At 31.9% G+C, this 25925-nt stretch overlaps 1 protein-coding gene across 7 annotated transcripts in view; it reads left to right on the forward strand.

Moving 5' to 3' along the window:
* Positions 1 to 25925, forward strand: part of LOC114339223 (epidermal growth factor receptor substrate 15-like 1) — a 190712-nt gene that overhangs the window by 119494 nt on the left and 45293 nt on the right. For 4 of the 7 annotated variants that reach the window (XM_050654104.1, XM_050654111.1, XM_050654110.1 and 1 more), the window contains exons 8-10: positions 6608 to 6850; positions 16325 to 16387; positions 24455 to 24652. In XM_050654104.1, the coding sequence (XP_050510061.1) occupies positions 6608 to 6850; positions 16325 to 16387; positions 24455 to 24652 (504 nt within the window). The remainder of the gene's footprint in view (positions 1 to 6607; positions 6851 to 16324; positions 16388 to 24454; positions 24653 to 25925) is intronic. The other 3 variants (XM_050654105.1, XM_050654107.1, XM_050654108.1) reach the window with 3 other exon arrangements.

Raw genomic sequence — 25925 nt, forward strand, 5'->3', positions numbered from 1 at the left:
AAATATTGTTTTTCGCTTAACATTTAACTACCTGCTCATCAAGTTATAACATAACTACACGCGTGGCTTACTTTATACGCCACAAGAAAATACACTTAAAAACAGCAGATTTGTTTTTTTTTTTGAAAAAATACACTTGTTGTTTGTTATAAACCTTATTCAGCATCAGTGAATACTTGGAGTTCCTTCTCAGTAAGCCAATTGGGATTTATAACTGGAATCATGGAATAACTGGATTCCATGATAAATAAAATTACTAATAAAATTTTTTTGAAATGTGATTTTTTACAGGAGAAAAAGTATTGTTTATAAAGAAAAATATATTTTGTGCCATAATGACTAAAAAACAATTGAAATATGAACTTATGTTACTAATTATATTAATATAATCTTGACGTATCAGTGGCGAAGCGTCCATGTAACCACTATTACCATTGGTAACAGTTACAAATCTTGCAAATAAATATTTTATGACTACTACGAAATAATTCCATTTATATTTTTTACCAACAGAAATACTTGTTAATAGTACCTAATTCAGTAAATAGCCAACTAGACGCACGAAAATATTGGCGAGGTATTATGTGAATCCATGACACGTTATCATATGCCGTTACCAATACGGGCACTGGTAACGGTAACGCAGGAGAAACCTTGCTATCGCTCGGGACTAGCTCTGAAAATTTTGAAGGGCCGACGCGACGGGTCTAGAGGCGGCACGCGGTGCATATCAGTATTGTAACCATTTGGAAGATTGGTAGCGTTGGTTTAGTACCTATTACAGATTACAGTATGCGTGCATTTAAACATGGAAGAGTGTTGCTACGTATTGCGTAATTGATCAACTACTTGAAAAGTCATTCTACTTGTATATTTTTTTATATATTATTTTAAAGAAAAAAATGATATTATTGAAAATGGAAGAATTAAAATATAAACAATAGTTTTCAAAATCTGTTCTTTTTCTTACTTGTTCATTTTTTATGTTAATTTTATGGTAGAATAATATGTTTAGTTTGTTTATTATTTATTGTTATACCTGTTACATATTAGTTATTTATGATATAAGTGTTAAAAGTACACGTTTAAGGCACGCATGTGAAAGTTTGCAGAATGAGCGATAGCAAGTTCTGCAATTCACATGAGTGCCTTAAAAATGTACTTTTTAACACGCATATAATACAATATTTTTTCTACAAACGGACAATATCTACAAAAACTTTTACTTGAACTTGACTGACATTCCATTTTTTTATTTTTTTGACATTACATCAAAATTGTCTATACGATCAATACGAATTGCAGTGCCATAAATTTTTTTTAAAGCACTAGTGCCTTAAAGTTGCATTTTTAGTATGGTATAACTAGACCCAAACCCAGACATCCAAAGTGAAAGTTATCCTTCAACACCAAATTATTCTATATGGTCCACATAATGTTCAGAAAAAAGTCACACCATTTTGAGCGTCGGGTTTGGGGGGTAGAGGGGGGAGAAATCGGTAAATTCGTAGTTTTTTACGTTTTTCGTAAATATTTTTAAAACTATACGATTTAGCATAAACAACATTGTATACAAAAATGTTCTACATTAAATTTGAAATAAAAAAGGCCCTATGCATAATCCTTCTAAAATGAACGGTTTCAAAGTTACTGAGGTAAAAGTACACGTTTAAGGCACGCATGTGAAAGTTTGCAGAATGAGCGACAGCGAGTTCTGCAATTCACATGAGTGCCTTAAAAATGTACTTTTTAACACGCATATCATACAATATTTTTTCTACAAACGTATACAAAAACTTTTACTTGAACTTGACTGACATTCCATTTTTATATTTTTTTGACATAACATCAAAATTGCCTATCCGCTGTGAGCTCGTACGTAGAGGGGATATTTATAAATTCGTGAGCGCCAGTAGTGACAAGTCTGTAAACGTTTACCGGAAATTTGACATAAATGTCAAAGTGATTAATTTAAAATTAAAAACATTAATTATAAAAAATATTAGTTGATAAAAGCTGTGGTATATATTTTTACCTTAAATATACTTACGTTTTAAATACTGAATTTGCGTTTTTTAATGTTCTGTAATATGTAATTATAAATTAATATTGGCGCCATCTACATGATAATTGTGAAAGTATCCGAAGTAAGAAATTAATATTTCATCAATAGAACGTCAAAATGATTAGCAAAATCTTAAAAAAATCTATTACAATTTAATTACTTTTTAGCGTTGTAAATATTAAACGATAACAATTAAATAATAAATTTAAAAATTACCGGTGAAAGTTGAATTATTAACCGCTAGGAGCGACCAGCGAAGCTCAGAGCGTATACGGTCAATACGAACTGCAGTGCCTTAAAAATATTTTAAAGCACTAGTGCCTTAAAGTAGCATTTTTAACGCTCGTATGGAGTGCTAAAAATTGCATTTTTAACACGCTTGTAGAAAAACATAATTACATACATATAATTTGGGAATAGTGATTTTTTTAATTTTATCCCACAGGATTGAAAACAAAAACTTATATTTGGGAGGTTCAAAATATTTTTAAGATTTTTTTACATCTGGTTTTGGTAACACTTTACAAAAAGTCACGCGTCGCCACTGTGGCGTATATTGTCTACCACCGGAAACAACAAATACTAAACTGTAAATTACGATCTTCCCAGAACGCCGATTATAACGAAACTAAAAGCACATTCCAGTGATAGGTTAGAGAGATAAACAAGGTCAAAAATTAAATTTTTAAATATATTTGCAGTAGAATTCTTATATCTGGCGTACAAAATACGCACCTGTCTCTTGGCAGTTTGAACATTTATTTTAAGGGACATTTTTATTTTTCAAATAAACATTTCTCTCTGTTTATACAAATAAACATAATAAATTACATACATTCTTCTTTTTGTATCAATTAATTTAATTAAAAAAACGTTTTTTTGGCCACCCTATATAAACAATTAGGTTAATGCTTATATTACTGAATAGAGAATTGAATAAACTTTCAAATGAGCTACCACACGACCCCCATTCTCATTAAAAAAATCGTCGATTACGTCATCGCGCTCAGATGGATGACGTCACTAGTATGATATAAATGCCAAAAAATCGTAATTTAAAAATAAAAATCGACCTGTTTCCGGATTTATCTCCAAAATCACCCATTTAGTGGAGTCACTGAAGGTGGATATGAGCAATTATCTCCGATTTCGTCGAACCTCCATCGATTTGCATGAAAATTGGTGAGTGGTTAGAGGATATCTCAAGGAACAAAGGTGACATGGTGTCAACTTGCGCTTTTACCCTAGGGGGTAAACCCCATAATTCGATAAAGGGACAAATTTCAAGCAAAATTTGTTATATAAAGTTATTAAAATAAATCAAAACTTTTTGAGTTATTAAAGATCAAAGATTTTAATTTTTTTGAGAAAAATGCATGTTTTTAACCAATTTTTCATCAATAACTCAAAAAGTGTAAGTTTTTACAAAAAACTTATTATTATCAAAATTGAAGCTAATAAAAAAATGAAATAAACCCCTTACTAGAAAAACCTTTTAATGTTAACTAAAAGTGAGTTATAGGTAATTGAATGTATATTTTTTTGCCGAGTAAAAAACTCTAAGTATTCAAGCTGAAATAACGGGAAATTTATGCATTTTATAACATAAACTTATTAAACATTTGTCAAAGTACTTAAAAATATCTATCAAATGAGCTCCCGAACATATTGATAGCGTTAAAATTTATGCTCCAAATTTTTTTCAAAATTTATCTTTTAAAAATTTTTCCAAAAATAGTTATTGTTTTTTTTTTAATAACTCCGTTCGTGTTTACGATATCGGGTTCTTCTAAAAACTGTTTGAAAGTTAATTCCAAGTGCTATTTAAGCACGTTGAATCTAATCTTTTAAACCCCTTACTTTTTTAAAAATAAAAGGTTAAATGACCCCGGTTGCATGGTTTCCACAGCAAAATTTAAGATTTAAACGTTTCTATCTCGGTTATTTTTTACCCTATAGAAATAGTAAAACAGGTAAAATATTTGTCACAGACAAAACTAAAATTTGGTTATATATAATTTTTTACGTATATTGAGTATTTTGGGAGTTATTATCAAAAGAATATGAGAATTACAATAATTTTAAAAATTATGATTTTTTAAATTATATCTTTTTTTCAAAAATATGCATTCTAAACCGGTCAGAATTATCGAAAACATTACTTATGCTAATATAATGAAGTTCTTGTAAGGATTACTATAAATTTTAATTTTTGTGGAAATGGCGTGAAAACGGATCAAAGACCGTATGAATTTGAGACTAATAAGTTTCGAAACCGGTAGAGGTGCTTGCAGCACTCTCTGATTGGACTGGAATATGGTTCGGCTGTATTTTCGTTTTGCAGCGAAATTGAAAATGGTTATTCATTTTTTATTCTAGTAAACTTTGAAAAGTTTCTCTTCTTGGTTGTCGTCTATCAGGGAGTTGCAGTTGCAGATGATACATTCTTATTGCTAGTAGTACATTTTTGTTATACTCTTCTAGAACAAAAACTTTACGAATCAGTTCCCCATTACAAAAATTTATATCAGTAATGGTAACAAAGCAACTGGAACTATAAAAATAATACAATGTCTAATGTTTATTCAAGTTTAGTGTCAAAGCCATAGCCAACTAGGTAGAATATGGTTTGTTTTTATTAATATTTTATGCATCAACAATCTTAACAACACAGGCATTTTGGTATCTCATCCAATATTAATAAATTAAGGATCATTTTATATAGATTAACATGTATTTATTTTCAAAAAAGTAATTATGATTGAATATTTTCACGGCAAACCTAATAAAATTTCATGTAATTTTTGTTGCAATTAATGTTTGGCTTAAAGAACTACGAATAACTTACAAATTAAAGCAGTTTGGTATAGGTAATGCTTAAGAAATAAAAAAGTACTATAAAATATCATTTCATTACAATACAAAAATACAAGGTGTTCTATTTAACAAAACTCAGAAAATACTCATTCCGAGTTTCAACCAACCCTGTACATATACTAAAATTAAAAATTTTGCTGTATTATTCATTTTTAATAATAATAGACTATATTAACCCTTTCAGTCACACACCTAGAAAGAGACATCCAAAAATTATAAAATTTGGTAGATATGCTTGAGAGAGGTAACTAAAACAATACGTAACAAAGAAATACTCCCCCCCCCCATCTGTTTTTTTTTTGTTACCACTTGTACCTCACAAGGTACATGTTGCCTTTAAGGATGTTACAAAAAAAAAACAAAATCAACTAATTAGTATTTAATTTATTCTAATACTAGAAGTAAATTTATTATTATCATATAACAAAATACAAAAAAAGAGTAGTTCTTTAGAGTATTACTTAAGAGCCTATCTATTATGAAAATCAGCAAAACAATTCCTGCCATTTACTTCATCTTCTATAACTTCTTGGTCGTTGTTTGGCTCTTGCTCCAAATCATCCTCTACATCTTGAGAATTAGCTTCTTATTCATCTGAACGAACACTTTCATTCAAAAATTGGACTATTTCATCATTAGTTTCCATTTGAGTATCATCCTCCCATCCATCATCTTCCTCGTCAAGATTCGGATTATCTGAATCATCGTCATTTTCAAGATAATATGGTAACTCCTCATTTGTAAGTAGTTTTTTACTATATTAGCAATATCTGAAAATAAATATTTCATGAAATAACATGTTTTACATGAAAATATATATTATTCGTTCTATCACAAAAACATCCTTAGAAGCAGTTTGTACTTCATAAGGTACATATAATTGAGGTGCCCAGATTACTACTTTGTATCATCTACATTTTAGAAACTAATACATACTATGATAAATTACAGTGTTTACTTACCTATCAAACATATATCCGCGTTTAACAGCAAAAACAACATACACAAACAGACTGTCCTAACCTGTTGCAAATGTTACTCAAACGAACTAATTTCAAATCAGGTTATAACTGTGCAAAAACAATATCTCGCGCAGAATGCAGGCGTCTACGAATTAGACATGATATTTGATCTGTAAAATATTTTCTTGGATATAAGTCAATTCCCATTGATGTTTAAAATCATACATAATAAATGTACCTCTTGAGGTACAGTGTGACTGAAAGGGTTAAAAATCACTTGAACATAAATGGAATTTTTGATATCAAATCAGTACAATTCTACAGGGTGTGAAGTTTGCCACAAAATTTATAAAAAAACGTAATTATCTTAAACTACCCTGTATAATATTACAAAATCTCATATTTTAAGAAAGAAGACATCGAGCAGAATCCAAAAATGTAAAAATATACACGGTGTCCCATTAAAAAAATGGAGTTACAATCAACTTCCGGTATAACCGGAAGTAGCAAAGAGACCAAAATATGTTCATTGTTCATACCTCAAAATCCCTGTATTCCAATTTTCATGATTCTTTTACCTTTAGTTCTCGAGATATTTCTAGTAGGCTTTTATCTGCCTCACCCTGTACATAGTTTACCGCTAGCTGAGCATATTTTTGAATGTTAAATGATTTAACGATACTACTAGTAAAACATTTTTCAGGAGAACAATAATAGTAGATACTCAAATCCGGAATTAGACATGATTACCAAAGACATAGAAGAATTATCTAGAGAAAAGTTAATTTTAGAAGCAGATATTACTCAAAAAGAGGCTGATTTTAAGATTAAGAGTGGAGAAATTAAAAGTCTACAAAGCGAATTGGATACTTTAGCTGCCACATTGAAGCAGTTGGAGAACCAAAAGGGCGAAGCACAAAAAAGACTCAATGATCTTAAAGCACAGGTATGGTATAGATTTGTATTTTTAAATATTGGGTGTGTTAATTCACTCTCTATTGCTTTTTTAGTGTAACCTAAATTAATGACGTTTCTTTTATTGCAACCTAGTTTTTCAAAATATTTTAAATATATTAGATATAAGTCGCTACATTCATAGTTTTCTGTGAGATTTTAACTTACTAATCGTAAAGTCAAAATCAAACCTAAATTAGCTTCGAATAACGAATGCATTGTCATTACTCCTGATAATCAAGTCCACCAATGCAAAGTAATTCGATAGAAAAATCAATGTTTGGTGTTAAACTCGTTTTTTATTGCAATACACCAATCAAGAGGTGATGGGTGAATTTTTCGATGTAGAGGGAGCATTCGACAACACCTCCTACAAACCAATCACAAGCATGAAATAAATAGACGAAACAAGCTGCCAGTAGAGAAAACTTGTGATATATGGAACGTTACTGGAAGATACAGTATCAGCACAAGTAGCCAGAGTTTTATCTCCTCTCTTGTGGAATCTGGTCACAGATGAACTGATGACCATTATTCCCGGGCTATGTGGATGACCTGGTCATCTTAGCCCATGACAAATTTAATGGCACAGTCAAAGATAGAATGCAACAGGCTCTGACTATAGTCACACACCTAAATCTGGTGAGTGAAGTAAACTATCTTAGGATAATATTAGCAAGCAACGTAGAAAGACTTGCTTGCCTTGAAATCACAGCGACTATGAGGGACAAAACAACGGCAATGGAGGCCTTACTGGATCATCATGATCATTCTCTTTGCATTTATCCCTATGCGGGGTCGGTTTCCCTAATTGCATTTCTCCATAAGTTTCTATCTTGGGCCATATCAATATGCTTTATGCCATATATTGGGCCCTTAACTGATATATCCTGACTAAGTGCCTCTTCCCAGGTCTTCTTTGGTTTTCCTCTTCTACTCCTTCCAGGATTCTGCAGTTCAGAAATTCTTCGTATTTGATGATGACTAACGTCTCGACGTTGAACATGACCAAACCGTCTTAACCTATGCTCTCTCATTTTGGCGTCAATTGGTGCCATTCTTAATCTTCCCCTAATATGCTCATTTTTAATCTTATCCTTCCGTGTCACTCCACTCATCCATCATCTAAGCATTCTCATTTCCGCCACATGTATTCGTTGTTCTTTATTTTTAACTGCCCAACATTCAGTTCTGTACATAATAGCCGCCCCGGCCTTATGACGGTTTTATAGAATTTTCCCTTCAGCTTCATTGGAATTTTTCTGTCACACAACACACCACTCACTTCCTTCCACTTCATCCATCCAACCCTAATTCTACTGCATGCATCTCAATCTATTTCCCCATTACTCTGCAAAACAGATCCTAGGTACGTAAAACTATTACCATTGTTTATATAGGGATAGTTGGTCAGCTCAATAGGAAAATTTGTTTGATTCAAATTGAGACAGTCACCAGATGTCCCCACAATTTCTGTCAGGGTCGCAACTTTCAAAATGCCTAGACACCAAGTTGTATACGATCCTATTCATAACACCCCAACTCGCATACATATTAAGAAAAATAAATATATGTGGAAGAATTCAATTTCTAAATATACTCTTTTATATATTTATTTTTCTTAATATGTATGCGAGTTGGGGTGTTATGAATAGGATCGTATCCAACTTGGTGTCTATGCATTTTGACGTTGCGACCCTGACAGAAATTGTGAGGACATCTGGTGACTGTCTCAATTTGAATCAAACATATTTACCTATTGGGCTGACCAACTATCTCCCTATATAAACAATGCTATTACTTTTCAAAATTATTTCACCATCGAAAGATATCATTTTATTTGTAGTAACTTCATCTTTAAATGAACATTCCAACTACTCTATTTTTTCCTACAGTTCTAAACCAGTTCAAGTTTTAAACCTTTTTCCTCAAGAACTTGTCTCCACCACTGTTCCTGTTTTGGTTCTAAGTCGCTTTCACTATTTCCTACTAACACAACATCATCAGCATACACTAAGCACCAGGGAATTTTATCCAGCAGCTGCGCTGTTAGCTGATCCAAGACTAATGAGAATAAATAAAGACTAAGCACCGAGCCTTGGTGCAATCCTACTTTCACATGAAAGTTATCAGTCTCTCCCATACCTGTCCTAACACTAGTTGTCGCTCCCTCATACATATTCCTCACATTACATATTCACTGGGGACTCCTTTCTTATTGAGTGCCTACCAAAAATCTCTCGAGGAACTCAAATGCTTTCTTAAGATATATAAGAGTCGGGTGCTGGAATATTCAGTAATGGTGCAAATTTAAGCATTTATATTCCACTAGGAGAGTATACCTCTCTATTTCGGCAAAGATTTTTGCAATCTTGCAGTGTGCAAGAGTTAACATGAGGGCTTTCGAACTGAAGCGGATCAATATATGCACAGAGAGCAAGCAGCTATGAGGCTCTCATAAACCCTAAAATAGACTCTAGGCTAGTGTAGGAAGGCCTAGAGGAACTCGACAGACTCGCGAAATATATCAGTGTCATATTGATATGGGTTCAAGGTCACCGGGAATATAAGGCAATTATCAGAAGAGCAAACACTTTTTGGGGATTATTAAGTTACTTCAAACACGTATGGTACCCATCTACGAGATGTGTACAAGCTCCGTATGATATGTCGGTCACAACTTTTTAGTTAGTTGATACCTGCTTCTTTAGGTGCCGTGTCCGTATTCAGACGTTGGCCGTTATCCTGTTTACAATTTCCTGAAACCGTTCTCGATCGGCTGCTGCGCAAAATAATTCTTCTACTGTAGAACCACACCAGTGTCTAATATTACGCAGCCATGAAAGTTTCTTTCAACCAATCCATCTGTTTCCCTCGACTTTTCCGTGTATTATAAGGCGAAGTAGATAGTATTTAGGTCCTCTAGTTATATGGCCGAAGTGTTCTGTTTTTCTCATCTTTATGATGTTTATGAGAAGACGTTCTGAATTCATCATTTTAAGAACATCTTCATGGGAAGTGTGCGAAACCCACGATATATTTAGGATCTGTCGATAGCACCACAATTTGAATGCTTCTAATTTGTTAAGCATTGTGGTTTTTAATGACCATGTCTCAAAACCATATAATAGGATAGACCACACATAACATTTTCAGGACTTTCTTATGAATATGCATCGACAGATTTCTGTTACATTACAATTATATTTCAGTTACAATTTACATTTAACCAGTTGCAAATGTATTAAGAGAAAGCAGACCTTGATCTGTATTAATATTTTGAATTGCCATCCAATTTATGTTTAAAATGTTAATTTTAAGTCCTCTCCTATTACTTGTTTCACTGACTAGATTTACTAATGTCTGGAAATCTTGTAAATCCAATTGAAGCATATTAAACACTTTCAAGTCCGCCGACACGGCTCCCGTCTTCACAGTGTTAATCAGGTGCTACCTGCCGTGATTATGTTTTAAACATTTTCCATTAACTCCAATAAAAATCGGCACATGAAAGAAATATATGATATTGGTCGGGAGCTGAAAGTGTTAATTCAACACTAACTATGCCTTTCTTTTAACTCGATGGTACATTTCTCTGGTTGCTTTGTTTTGTACTTGAGGATTTGCTATATGCGTTTCATGTAAATAGCCTATTTAGTCCAGAAAGCCACTGCGCATCCGCTAGGAAAAATATTCTAATTCGGATTTTTTGCACAATCTTACTCAAAAAGGACTCCTTTTAACAAATTTGCATGTTGCCAGGACCAAAAGGTGGTCAAAAATTTTTTAGACGTTTTTTTTTGTTTTTTTCCTAAAATTATTTTTTTTGCATGGAAAAAAGTTTTTTTAGGTTTTTTGGATCATTCCAAGCAGAAAAGGTCTTTAGTGACTTTTCTCTAAAAATGATAGTTTTTGACATATAAGAGATGAAAAATTGCGAAATCGGCCATTTTTAACCCTCAAAAACTATGTGAAAAACTGAAAATTTGAATGTTGCCAAGATAGGTGGATATTCTTTAAACATCGATTGATGAAATCCCGAAGAGTTTTTTGCAATACAGTATTCAAAACTCCTTTGTTTTTTAATTGCTAATCAAGCGTGCACGACACTATTTTCCACCGACAGTATGGTGCAAGTGAAAGGAATAAATTCGTTATATCGTAAACCGGCGACTTTAAGGAAAAATCCCGAAACCGGTCGATTTTTATTTTTAAGTTATGATATTGTGGCATATATGGTATACTAGTGACGTCATCCGTCTGGGCGTGATGACGTAATCGATGATTTTTTTAAATGAGAATAGGGGTCGTGTGGTAGCTCATTTGAAAGGTTCTTCAATTCTCTATTCAGTAATGTAAACATTTACATAATTATGTATACAGGGTGTCCTTCTACTTCTTTTTTTTTCAAATAATTTAATTTAATAAAAATTTTTTGGACACCCCGTTTAAATAATTATGTAAATGTTTATATTACTAAATAGAGAATTGAAGAACCTTTCAAATGAGCTAGCACACGACCCCTATTCTCATTTAAAAAAATCATCGATTACGTCATCAGGTCCAGATGGATGACGTCACTAGTATACCATATATGCCACAATATCTTAACTTTAAAAATAAAAATCGACCTGTTTTGGGATTTTTCCTTAAAGTCGCCGGTTTACGAAATAACGAATTTATTCCTTTCATTTGCACCATACTGTCGGTGGAAAATAGTGTCGCGCACGCTTGATTAGCAATTAAAAAACAAAGGAGTTTTAAATATTGTATTGCAAAAAACTGTTCGGGATTTCATCAATCGATGTTTAAAGAATATCTACCTACCTTGGCATCATTCAAATTTTCAGTTTTTCACATATAGTCCTGTCGCCAAGGGGGGTACAACGGCCTCCTGTATTCAGATGGACTTACCCAAGTTTTTTTTATGTATTTTGACCTGTAGAACACGAATTTTTTGGGTAACAGTTGATCCGGATGTCGATAAGATTGTTATAAACCAAGAAGTTGAGGAATCACATAACAGCGATTTCTCGCAAAACAAAACGTTTTTTTGTATTTTTTGGGCCATTCTAACCAAAAAATGTTCCTACAAATTTTTTCTTAGGATGCATAGTTTTCGAGATAAACGCGGTTGAATTTTCAAAAAATTGAAAAATTGCAATTTTTGAACCCGAATAACTTTTGATTAAAAAATAAAATAGCAATTCTGCTTACCGCCTTTAAAAGTTTAAGTAAAATTTTATCTGTTTTGAATATTTGCATTGCTAAAAATTTATTTTTTGATTGTTAAAAAAAGCTATAAACACATAGTGTTTCCCGTGCCTAATACATGCGTTTTAATGCATGCTACGTAGAAATAGCGCCGCTTGCACTTTTACCTCCTCTACCTACTCATTCGATTTTAAATGAGAAATCATTGAAAACATCACTCAAGGACTAGGTGTTTATAGCTTTGTTTTAACAATAAAATAATAAATTTTTAGCAATACAAATAATTAAAACCGATATAATTTGACTTGAACTTTCAAATGCGGTAAGCAGAATTGCTATTTTATTTTTTAATCAAAAGTTATTCGGGTTCAAAAATTGTAATTTTTCGATTTTTTGAAAGTTCAACCGCGTTTATCTCGAAAACTATGCATCCTACGAAAAAATTTGTAGGAACATTTTTTGGTTAGAAAGGACCAAAAAATACAAAAAAATGTTTTCTTTTGCAAGAAATCGCTGTTATGTGATTCCTCAACTTCTTGGTTTATAACAATCTTATCGATATCCGGATCAACTGTTACCCAAAAAATTCGTGTTCTACAGGTCAAAATACATAAAAAAATCTTGGGTAAGTCCATCTGAATACAGGAGGCCGTTGTACCCCCCCTGGCGACAGGACTAATAGTTTTTGAGGGTCAAAACTGGCCGATTTCGCAATTTTTCAATTTTTAATCGCTTATATGTCAAAAACTATCATTTTTAGAGAAAAGTCACTAAAGACCTGTTCTCTTTGGAATGATCCAAAAAACCTAAAAAAACTATTTTCCATGCAAAAAAAATAATTTTTAGAAAAAAACAAAAAAAAAACGTGTAAAAAATTTTTGACCACCTTTTGGTCCTGGCAACATGCAAATTTGTTAAAAGGAGTCCTTTTTGAGTAAGATTGTGCAAAAAATCTGAATTAGAATATTTTTCCTAGCGGATGCGCAGTGGCTTTCTGGACTAATTTAATTTAATGATGGTCAACAATGAGTAAATATTATAGTATCTTGCTTAGTTGTTTTATCAACTTCCGTATATTTTCCAATAATTAATTGTACTATTGGCGAAAGTAAAATCTCACTGAAATAGTTTTAGTTGCTAGTGCTTTGTATGTATATATTTTATTTGTTAATCGTTGAAGCCTTATTTAAAGTTTGAAAAACAGGATTTTTTTTGGTCCAACGGTAAAGAACAGTTACTTCTGAAAATTCTAACATTATATAAGCTTACTTTAAAAAGAAACTAAACCACAGAAGCTTAAAAATATAAAAAATACAGAGACATACGATTACATGCGTTTCAAAGCCGCAGATCTATTTTATATTTGATAATACTGTCTTTGAAATATTTTTCTGTCACGCGTGTGGCTTGAATCTTCTTCTTCATGTGCCATTTCCTCTAAGAAGGTCGGCAACCATCATGTTAATTCACTCGTTCGATACCACTGCTCTAAAGAGATCAACAGAAGTGCAATTAAATCAAGCTCTCAAATTATTTAACCAGGGAATGCATCTTCTTCCACGACTCCTTCTACCCTATATTCTTCCTTGTATTATCAATTGCAATAAGTTATAACTTACGCTCGCACCTCATAACATGTCTCATTTATTTCAGTTTAATTTTATTTAAAACCTCTCACACCTCGACATTTGTGACTATCCACCCAACTTATTCTTAATATCCTTCTGTAGGCCCATAACTCGAAGGCTTCTAATCTGTCCGAAACATCTTTCTTTAATGTCCGAGCCTCCAAGCCATAAAACAATACGGAGAACACGTAGCATCTCGGAAGTCTTATCTTTAAAGAAATTGTAATATCTCCGCTACAGAATACTTTTTTCAGTTTGTTGAAAGCATTTCTTACCTGTGCTATTTTTGCTTTAGTCTCTTCATTATTTTCATTAATTATTATACCCAGATATTTATATTTTTCAACTTTTTAGATTTGTTCTCCATGTATTGTTATGCTTTCTTGGCGCTGTTGGGCTTTTGTTATTACCATAAATTGTGTCTTTTTTGTGTTTAGTGGCTTATTGGTTAACAAATCTCAAACTTCGAATTGGACCTGTCATTTCACTGAGACATCTTGCCAATAATTTATTTAAGACTTTTTTTGTCACAATGCTTTTTAAATAATTAATAGCACGTAACGTGATGGCAAATACTTTATTTTTTAGTATCACTTACGGGAAAAAATCTCACGGCGTTAAGTCTGCTGATCGTACTGGCCACTAGATTCTTCTTCGCATCGACACGTCAAATACGCTGGTTGGAATGATTTTTGATAGTTTTTTGCATTCCGCGAATTCCAGTCCACATTGTTATTTAGAAAGTTTCAACTCTTAGAAATTGTTTTTATGGGAATTTTCAGATTCGTAAGTAGTAAACGTAACTGTGCCGGTTTAATTTGAAATTTTATTACTGAAGTCTGTAGAGGACTCTTGTAATTCTTTGTTCACTTTGTACACTATCTTCTTCATAGAAACGGGTCTGTTAGAATGCTGGAGTTCATTGAAGATCATCTCGTATTATCACCAACCCCATATGTACAACTTTCCGCTAACGTAACATGCATCTCATTTCCTAAATCCCATTGCACCAATCCGGGCAGACTTACAAGGTCAGCTCTGCTTATGCCGACTCCTGTATTACCAGATTTGACTTATTAGTTTAGTGTTACGTTTTGTACGTATGTTTTAATTTTAAAATAGTTTTATCTAGATATAAATAATAAATAATATCTGCTGCATTATAAAAATCAGTCTGATATTCTATGCAAATTATAATATTTAAGACTTCATGTAACTTTATTTTTTGCTTTTGTTTCGAAGAGTCTGCTCCAATCCACTTTAGCCATCAAACAAAATTTGTTTAGTTCTCTTTCTCGTACTCTAAATTTCGATAAGAAATGCAGGGCATATAAACAACGATTTTAGTTGTTAAAGATGTTCAAAATAATATCTACTCGTTCTATAGTAACAGTATATTATTAAAATCACTTTATCGCTTCTTTTCTTTTCTCGGTTATTAGTTTTTATTGTATAGTATATTAATTATTGTAATCACTAAATACATAGGTAGTGAAAAAATATTCCTATTAATTAAATTAATGAATAATTTACGCGATTAAATACAAGTAAATGTTATCCAAAAACATTCAAAAACTGAACGAAATAGCCTTCTCTATGTTGCTGATGACGATATCTCTGTCAACTAATGTTTACATCTCCTGCATATCTTAGATGACACTGTCATCTTAGCTGAAAATATTGGGGATCTTCAGAGGCTGGTGATCAGAATAGCAGAGTTTAGACAAGAATACGGGCTAACAATGAATGTCAAGGAGACAAAGTTTATGAGAATATCGAAAACTTAAAGAAATAACGAAAATCTCTTCATAAACGGGTCCAATATCGAACGAGTCGACCAATATGCATACCTTGGAACAATCCACAGGAGATTACTTACAGGAAATCAAAATCAGAATAGAAAAGGCTATAGCAAATTTTAACAAAATGAGAAAAGCGCTCCGCACAAGAGATTTGAAGTTGGAGCTAAGAGTTAGGTTGGCTGGGTGCTACGTTTTCTTGACTTTGTTTTATGGAATGGAAGCTTGGACCTTGAATGCTGCATCAATGAAAAAACTAGAATCATTCGAGCTGTGGGTGTACAGAAGAATTCTGAAAATATCGTGGACAGATCACGTCACAAACAAAGAGGTTCCGAGAAAGATGAATAAAGAAATGGAAATCCTAAATACCATCAAAACAATAAAATTGGAATATCTCGGACATATTACACGTGGATAGAGATACAGCTTGCTCCAATTGATTATGCAGGGAAATATTCAAGGAAAGATAAGTATAGGGAGACGCAGAATATCGTGGCTGCGCAACCTGAGAGAGTGGTACGGATGTACATCAAATGAACTTTTCAGAGCAGCCGTCTCTAAAATACGAATAGCTATGATGATTGCCGACATCCGCCGCGGATATGGCACTTAAAGAAGAAGATATCTTATGTGAATAACCTTTAGGTAGGAATAAATTAGATCTATGTATAATGATAATCTGTTATTTCTTTTATGTCTCTTTAAAATTAAATTTTCTTTCTGTTTATTTTTTTTATTTTTGCCGTTACTTTTTTTACCGTTGGACACTTTTTTTATTTGCAAACTAGTTAGAATAGCATGTTGCATTCATTTTTTTGCTAGAAATCACAGGTGGATGGGGAAACAGAAAACCTTAATAGCGAATTGGAAGAACAAACTGCAAAGGTATGTTATTTATTATATTTTATGTGCACGCTTGTTTGCTTTAGAAACTATTTTAAATGTTTTGGTATTTTTAATTTTGGTAATACATATACAACAAATTAGTAAGTTAAATTTATTTACGAAGGCTACAACCGAAAAGGTTACAAAAAAGATTGTCGATATGAGTATAATGTACATGTATCTGTATCTATGGTCCGTACAGTACAAATACCGTTGCACGTTATCCGCGTCATAACAAGTGACATCACATGATACCAACACAAAATATTTAAGTCGTAGGTCCGTTCCTTTTTAGAATCGTTTAGCCAAGTACACTGGGATTACAGTCACTATATAGAATTTATTACATAGGTACGCGTAGAAATAATATTTCTATTATTGTAAAATTAAATAAAATACACCATCACTTGTTTCATTTAATTTGTATAAGTGGAATATAAAGCGTTTTTATAAAGCACACTTGTTCGGATCACACTGTAACTGCGGGCGAACGAAGGTGACATTTTTACATAAATTGGTAACACGTATTTGACAGTTGCGATGTTAACACTTCATATTTGTTTTTATTACTTACTTTAACGTAAGATTATTACTTAATTCTTGTTTACCATTTCTAATGTTTTTATTTATTCACATTGAATATTAATTTGTTTTGTTGTATAATCCCCTTCTGCAATATTATGTGATATATTTGCTTTAAAATTAATTCAACATTTTTTTTTATATTTGGCAACAATTTCAACTTAGATCTCTGACGTAGATAATGACGTGGAATGGTATTTGTAGTGTACGTACTGTATATAAATGGGAAATAGAAAGTTACTGAAAGGAAAATAGTAATACAGGGCTGGTAAAGAGAATGCTAAAATCAAAAGTTTTGTCTGGAGAGTCAAAAGTAAAATTCTATAGAACTGTAGTATGACTGGTTACGGTTGCAAATTGTGAACTGATGAAAACAAGAAGATTTGAGCCCACTGAAGCTCCGACGGAGTAAATAGCACACGCCCTTAAGGAACTGACTGACGAAGACTTCCAGTATGTACTATTTTAAAACAGTGGAGAACTCGCATGGAGTGTTGTAGGAATATTGGAGTGAATATTGAATGTGATAATAAGTAAATATGTATAAAATCAAGATAAAATGTTTTACATCCTTAGTCTCATTAGCATCACACTTGATATATCCATCATAATGATGAAAATTACAGAAATAACTACCTAGTCGAGAATAGTAAAAAATAATAGTTATTTAAAAATTGTGTTTCTGTTCATATCCATAATTCTCTATTATTTGGTATTTCTTGAAAACCAATAAGAATAACTTCTTTGTATCCATTTTTTTATAAACTATATAAAAATTATTGGATATGTAATTTATTATATTAACGATTATACAAAAAAATGGGTGTCCAATCTAATTTTGTTCTGACTATAATTAATTAATAATTGAGCCCATCAGCATCAAAATCTGCTAAATCCTAAAATTTTCGTTTTCCCTTCTTTACACAGTTTCAAAGTTCAAGTATCTATTAATCTACAGGCATAAGTTTTCGGCTCAAATTCGCCATTTTATGACATATATTGATGCCACTTTGATTAAGAAATGCTGAATACTTTTTGGGAAATTTACATTTTTAATGTTTTTTTAGTCTTCTGAAAACTTTCATAAAATGGATCTAGCAGGTTTTGATTCTACAGGCCTTAATTAAAAAATGACTTATTTTTATGAATTAACAAAAAAAATATTTGACCAGTGCAGGTATTTTTTCAGAATTTTTGGATCATTCTAAACGAAAAAGGTATTTTGCAATTTTTTTTCTTAAGCTTATCGTTTTCGAGTTATAAATAATTTACAACAGAAAAATACCGAAAGATTACGATTTTCAAATCTCAAAAACAAGTAAAAAATATCATTTTTGAAATTACGAAGTATCTAAATTCAAGTTCAAATCTTATATTCTATCAGTTCTTGATAAATATTTTGGGCTTGTTTAATTTTAAAACATTGTTTTTTAGTTGTTAATGCAGCCCAGCCCGATCGCCGACACCATCCTCATTAGCAATTAAAAAAATATATTGTAGAATAAATCGTCGCAAAATTTCTTATCAGGACCTGATAGAAGAAGGTTTGAAATTGAATTTGGGTATTTCGTAATTTCAAAAATGACATTTTGAAGATATACTTCTTTAGGCGCGATTGGGAGTGAATTTTTATTATTCGGCGCGCATGCGCACATAGACAGTATGGCGTTAGTTGCTAAATCATTCAAGTTATGTATTTATATCAGTGCAAAAAAGGTGTGAAACGAATATATTAGTGTTTTTAGTAAATATATTTATTATAATTTTTGTGACTTTGGATTTGTCTTTCTCGGGAGTCAGATAAGTATTATGAAAACATTTTTATATTTACTATACTTCACTTCGTGAAGTTTGTTACCGTGAATTGTCATTATATCCTAGAAACGATATACACAGAGACCTCGTGGCGTGATTGGTAGAGCATACGCCTACAGATCGAGAGGTCTTGAGTTCAAATCCGGACCATTCCTATTTTTTTTTTTTATTTTTGGAAAGTGGTAAACATTAAAATTATTTAAATAAAATAAAAATAAACTCTTTAAAGTACACACACACATTCTTTTTTTTACTTGTGTTTTTGAGTCCTGAAAATCGTCATCTTTCGTTCTTTTTTCAGTTTTAAATTGTTTGTAACTCAAAAACGATCAACTTAAGAGAAAAATTACAAAAGACCTTTTTTGTTTAGAATGATCCAAAACATCTGAAATAATACCTGACCGAGTCGATTTTTTTTTAATTTATAAAAAAAGTCGTTTTTAAATTATTAACTAATTATAGTCAGAAAAGAATTAGGTTCTTTTTAATAATTGTTTACATATTAAATTACATATATCCAATAATTTTTATCCGTTAAACAGATCGGTATCGATCGACCTTATAACGGATTATATATTAATATGTTTCATATGTATGTTAAATGTGCCTTTTAGGCTTTTTCGTCATAATTTGTATTAATTTGTTTAAAAATGTTCACAAGAACAACCTATGTCGCATCGTTTAATCATTAGATATATTTCCTTGATTATGAAATCGATGGTTATTAAGTCATGAGACAAGAATTTTAAATTTTAAAATGGTTTTCTTAATAATAACTTTTGCACCTATCTTATTGGGAATAAAATAACAAAATTATTTGAAATTAAATAATCCATTATTTCACGTTTCGGCATCTAATTCAGAAACGTTTTTCAAAATTCAGTTGTTAAAGGGCCTAGCCGGGTAAGATGATGAAAAGTGCCCCCAACTCGATTCGAATTTCATATAGGTCACCGTTTAGCATATATAGTGAAACTAACTCTCTGAAATTTTTAGCCCCCTAGGTGGTCATGTGACCCACCTAGAGCCTAATTAGGCTTTTTATGTTTTTATTTTTTATCTCAGCCGCATCGAGAACTATCGTAAAACTTTAAATAAAAAATTTGTAAGATTTAAAAAGTTCTGTGCGAAAAAAAATTTTATTTTAATTTTTGGCGGGAAATTTAAATTTTAGAACGATTTTAAAATTTTAAATGAGTATAAAAAAATAACTAAGACATTCATTTTCACGAAAAAAATATATAACGTGTATTTTTGCATAATATTTCACCCTGAATTTTTTCAAATTTTTAAAATTGGTGAAACGCACCTTCAAAAATAAAAAACCGCATTTTTTGTTTTTTTTTTTTCGTTTTTTGATACAATTTTATACATATTTTTCAAAAAAGGTAACACCGTCACTGGAGCAGGTAAAAAATTTAAAAAGAATTTGGGTTTGCTTAATAAAAATTTTTTGTAACACCATCCATTTTCAAGATACAGGGCGTTGAAGAAAACAAAATTTTACACATTTTTTACGATTCTGCCGAAACTACTGGCAACATTGTAATAAAACTTGGCGGGTTTTAAGAGGTAGTTATTGTGCATGTTTTGACATACAATTAAGGATTTGATATTCATCATTGGCGCGCTTAGGGGTAATGGTCTGAACTTTTCAAAGAAAAAAAGATAGTACGCCACTGATATATTTCAAATTAACAATCATTTTTAAATTCCTCATTCAATTTTCGATAAAAAACTATCTTATCATTTTTTCATACGAGGCGCCGTTTTGCTGCAAAAAATAAAATATCAACGCTTCCAAAGTTTTCGAATTAGTTTTTATAATGGACGTACGAGTTTACGTACAGTTGAGTCCGCGAATCTTTACCCGTACGTCAGGCAACAGCAAGTGACAGTAAGTGACTTGCTGTTGCGTTTAGTAAATTTCAATTTTCGACTTATCATCGTCTTATTTCGTATGCTTTAAATGATGACGCACGGGTAAAGATTCGCGGACTCAACTGTATGTATAGTATTTTTACTACAAAAGCGATATTATGTAGGTCAAAATTTTTGACGTAAGAGAACTGTCAAAACATTACAATGTGACTTTTCATTATTGCCATGTTTATTATAAACATGGCAATAATGAAAAGTCACAAAGTGGTTTGACAGTTCTCCTACGTCAAAAATTTTGACCTACGTAATATCGCTTTTGTAGTAAAAATACTATAGATGTAGAAACTACTAATAGAAGTTCGAATACTTTGTAAGGGTTAAGATGTTTTATTTTCTGAATAAAAATGGCGCGTCGTATGAAAAAATAGGTAGATAGATTTTTTGTCACAAATTAAACGAGGAATTCAAAAAGGATTGTTAATTTGAAATATGTCAGTGGCGTACTATCTTTTTTCTTTAAAAAGTTCAGACTATTACCCGTATACGCGCCAATGATAAATATAAAATTCTTAATTGTATGTCAAAAAATGCACAACAACTACCTCTTAAAACTCGCCAAATTTCATTACAATGTTGCCAGTAGTTTCGGCAAAATCGTAAAAATGTGTAAAATTTTGTTTTCTTCAACGTCCTGTATATTGAAAATGGATGGGATTACAAAAAATTTTTATTAAGCAAACCCTAATTATTTTCAGTTTTTTACCTATTCTAGTGACGGTATTACCTTTTTTGAAAAATATGTATAAAATTTTATCAAAAAACGAAAAAAAAAAACGAAAAAATGCGGTTTTTTATTTTTAAAGGTGCGTTTCACCAATTTTAAAAATTTGAAAAAATTCAGGGTGAAATATTATGCAAAAATACACGTTATATATTTTTTTCGTGAAAACGAATGTCTTAGTTATTTTTTTATACTCATTTAAAATGTTAAAATCGTTCTAAAATTTAAATTTCCCGCCAAAAATTAAAAAAAAAAATTTCGGACAGAACTTTTTAAAGCTTACAACTTTTTTATTTAAAGTTTTTCGCTAGTTCTCGATGCGGCTGAGATAAAAAATAAAAACTTCTAATCAGCCCTAAACATCCATCCTTGGATATAGGCCTCCTCTTCCTTCTTCCATGCCTCTCTTGGGCAATTTGCATCCATTTTGACCCAGTGTGTTTCTTCAGGTCATCTGACCATCGCATCTGTGGCCTTCCCCTTTTTCGTTTGTGGTTCCATGGTCTCCAATGTATTACCATCTTAGTCCATCTTTCATCCTTCTGCCGTAGGGTGTGTCCGGCGAACTTCCATTTAAGCTTTGCTACTTGGGTAGAGACGTCTTTCACTTTTGTTTTGTTACGGATCCATTTGTTTCTTTTCATTGTGATAATTTAATGTTCAGCATTTGTCTTTCCATGGCTCTTTCTGTCTTTGCTATTTTTTCCATATTCTCTTTTGTAAACGTCCATGTCTGAGAGCCATATATTAAAACAGGGAGTATACATTGATTGAAGACTTTTGTTTTTAGGTATTGCGGTTATTTTCTGTTCTTTAGAATATAAGACAGTTTTCCGAATGATGCCCAGGCCAACCTTATTCTTCTCTTTATTTCTTCGGTCTGATTTTCTCTATTTAATCTAGTGATTTGTCCTAGATATATATATTCTTTTACTTGTTCTATTCTTGTTTGTGCCACTGTAATTACTAGTTCTTCTTGTTGATTGGTCATGGTTTTTGTTTTACTGTAATTCATCTTCAGTCCTATCTTTGTCGATTCTCTATCTAGTTCTTCCATCATTCTTTGTAATTCTTCACTTCTTTCTGCTATTAATACAATATCATCAGCATATATCGTAAGTGATTCAGATATTGCCCGTTTATGTTTATACCCAAACCATCCCAGTGCAGTTGTTTGAACACATCTTCTAGCGCTTCGTTGAATAGCTTGGGCGAGATAATAAAAACTTAAAAAGCCTAATTAGGCTCTAGGTGGGTCACATGACCACCTAGGGGGCTAAAAATTTCAGAAAGTTAGTTTCACTATATGCTAAACGGTGACCTATATGGAATTCGAATCGAGTTGGGGGCACTTTTCATCATCTTACCCGGCTAGGCCCTTTAACTGTCTTGTACTAAATTATTGATTTTATTTTTCATTTAAATAAAAAAGAAAAATGTTACCAATGTGTAAATTTATTATTTTTTAAAGCGACTTTTTAAAATAGCAATTTTAAAAATTAAACAAAGAAAAATGATAAGAGTAAAATGTGGCTCGTTACTGAGTTACAGGGTGTTTTATTTAAAAATTTAATAAATATTTTTTCCCAGTGCATTAAAACTATTAGACATAGCTTTGTCGTACTTGGCAGAAAATGTAGGTACTGTACATCCTACTAAATTGTGATAAATAAACGTTTCTGACTACTACCAGAGGCGTACCACATGGGACAGTGAATGGTTTACCCTTCCCAAATTCTACGCCACTGGCGAAATGGCTATTTTAGCGCAATTTTTCGATTCTCCAATACTTTCTATGTAAATAATACACTCTACATTCGTAATGTTAAAATCGTTAGTTTTCGAGATATTTGAAATTAAAAGTGAAACGGCACATCTATTTTGATTAATGTATTCTGTCCCTTCATTTTTAACTTCAAATATCTTGAAAACTAATGATTTAGCGGTACGAATGAAGAGTATATTATTTACATAGAAAGTATTGGAGGATCGAAAAATTGCAATAAAATAGTAATTCCGCCAGTGGCGTTGAATGTGGAAGGGGTCAACCATTCACTTTTCCCTGACGTAGGCCTCTGGTAGTAGCCAGAAAGGTTTATTTAACATATTTTAGTAGGGTGTACAGTAACTGCACTTTCTGCCAAGTATGATAAGGATATGTCAAATACTTTTAAAGTATTTGATACAAATAGTTAATATGTGTGTAATAGAGATGTTTAATTTAAAAGTATTTGAAATATCCTTATCATACTTGCCAAAAAGGGTTGGTACTGGACACCCTGCTAGTTTATGTTAAATAAACGTTTCTGGCTACTACCACAGGCGTACAGGGGAAAGAGAATGGTTGACCCTTCCCAAATTCTACGTCACTGATGGAATTGCTATTTTATAATAATTTTTAGATTCTCCAATACTTTCTCTGCAAATAATATACTCTTCATTCGTAACGATAAAATCATTAGTTGTCGAGATATTTGAAATTTGAAGTTAACAATGAAAGACCGCAATACATTAATCAAAATATCTGCCGTTTCATTTTCAATTTCAAATATCTCAAAAACTAATAACTTTATCATTACGAATAAGGAGTATATTGTTTACCTAGAAAGCATTGGAGAATCGAAATATTGTGCTAAAATAGCAATTCCGACAGAGGCGTAGAATTTGGGAGGGGTAAATCATTCACTCTCCCTTGTCGTACGCCTCTGGTAGTAGCCAGAAACATTTGTTTATTTTATAATTTAGTAGGGTGTGCGGTAACTACACTTTTTGCGAAGTATGACACGGATATGTCAAATAGTTTTAAAGTACTAGTACTAAAGTACTAGGTAAAGTACTTATTACATTTTTAAATAAAACCCTCAGTAACGAGCCACATTTTATTTAAGTGATTTGGGTTAAATCTTAATATTTTTAGGTCTAGAATCTACAACTTGGAGATTGGACATTCTTAATGAATCGCCCTGTATAATGTAATATATTTTATAAGTATTTATAAATTGTTTTAGGTCGACAAACTCAGAGTACAGGCTGCAGAACAAGCTGAGATGGTGAAAGCTCAGGAAACAGAATTGAATAGCAAGAAAGAACAACTCGAAGGACTCCGGGCAGAAGAGGAACGCTTAGAAAAGCAGAAAACAGAAAATATGAAAAAAATAGAGGGTCTGTCAGTAAATTTACAAGATACACAATTGAATATAAGCCAGGTAAGATTCTGATTTTATCTTGAAATTGTATAATTTTTGTAATTTCTGGCCCATTGTACCTAACAAATCAGACTTCTTTTAATTTTATAAATACGGCAAAACTGACCACACTATGCTCACTTTCAGCTGGTGCAATACTTGTCTTCCACTGTCTAGAATTGTCTAGATAATAGAGAATAGACAAACTCAAAGGCATTACTCGTGATTTATTCGATTAGTTTATTATTATTATTTTTAAAGTTTTCTCCAAAGATACATTGGTAAAAAGGCTGTTGATATCGAAACTCCCTACCATGTTGTTGGAATAGTAATCTAATTCTGCTAATTTTTGCAAGACAGTCGACCAATTACACGGTAGATTGACGATTTAAGAAAGCTAAATAAAAACTGGATGATAGCGGTGCAAGATATACGGGATTGGAAACAGGAGGAAGAGGCCTATGTTCAGCAGTGGACTTTTGAGACTGGATGATTGTCAAAAAGGGTTGTGAATGTTTTTATACGTGTATTTTTAGCTAAAGATTGTTATTATGCCTAGAAGGAACTTGGCAGTTCGTTTCTAAGAGAACCCATGCTGCTGCTAATAATGGTCTGAGGGGTACGTTTTCTTTGTATATTTTTGGAACTCCATATAGGTGTGGTGTCCTGCTGTAGTCGGGTCTTAGTGTTATTTGGTGGTCTGTCAGGAATTCGTTAAATTTGCGTAGTTTTTTGTATGGTAGATTTGTGACTATTTCTTTGATTTTCTCCTTGTATTGAATTTTATCTATATTTGCTGTTGCTAATATTATTATGAACCCATCTTCTTCTAGAGTTGTGGTAGCTTTAAGTTCCTCTTTACTGACATTGACTTTTGATTTTGTTGTTCCTAAACTAGCCATAATTAATAAAATTGAAAAAAATTGTCAAGAACTACCAATATACGAAAAGGGAGAATATAGAGTACTGCGCAAAAGTGAATTGAAGAAAAGCAATAAGTTTCTAACGACATTTCTTCTCTGGAAAGCAAAGTTTCTTCTGTTATTTCTAAAGTTTCTACATACCTTATTTCTTTAGAAAATAAAGTCACTTCTGAGATTTCTTATCTTTACGACTATTGAGGTATACCTATTATATTTTATATCTATAAATATATTTTTAGCAGGTTTTAAATATTCAAAATAATTTTCAGAAAATAGTTTTTAAATGTTCCATATCTGCAATAGTTTTTTAAATCCATCCCAAGATTCTTAAAATATTTTAAGCGCTAAATATTCGCATTGACCATACATAC

This window comes from Diabrotica virgifera, chromosome 6, assembly GCF_917563875.1.
Source record: "Diabrotica virgifera virgifera chromosome 6, PGI_DIABVI_V3a".
Classification (NCBI taxonomy): Eukaryota; Metazoa; Arthropoda; class Insecta; order Coleoptera; family Chrysomelidae; genus Diabrotica; species Diabrotica virgifera.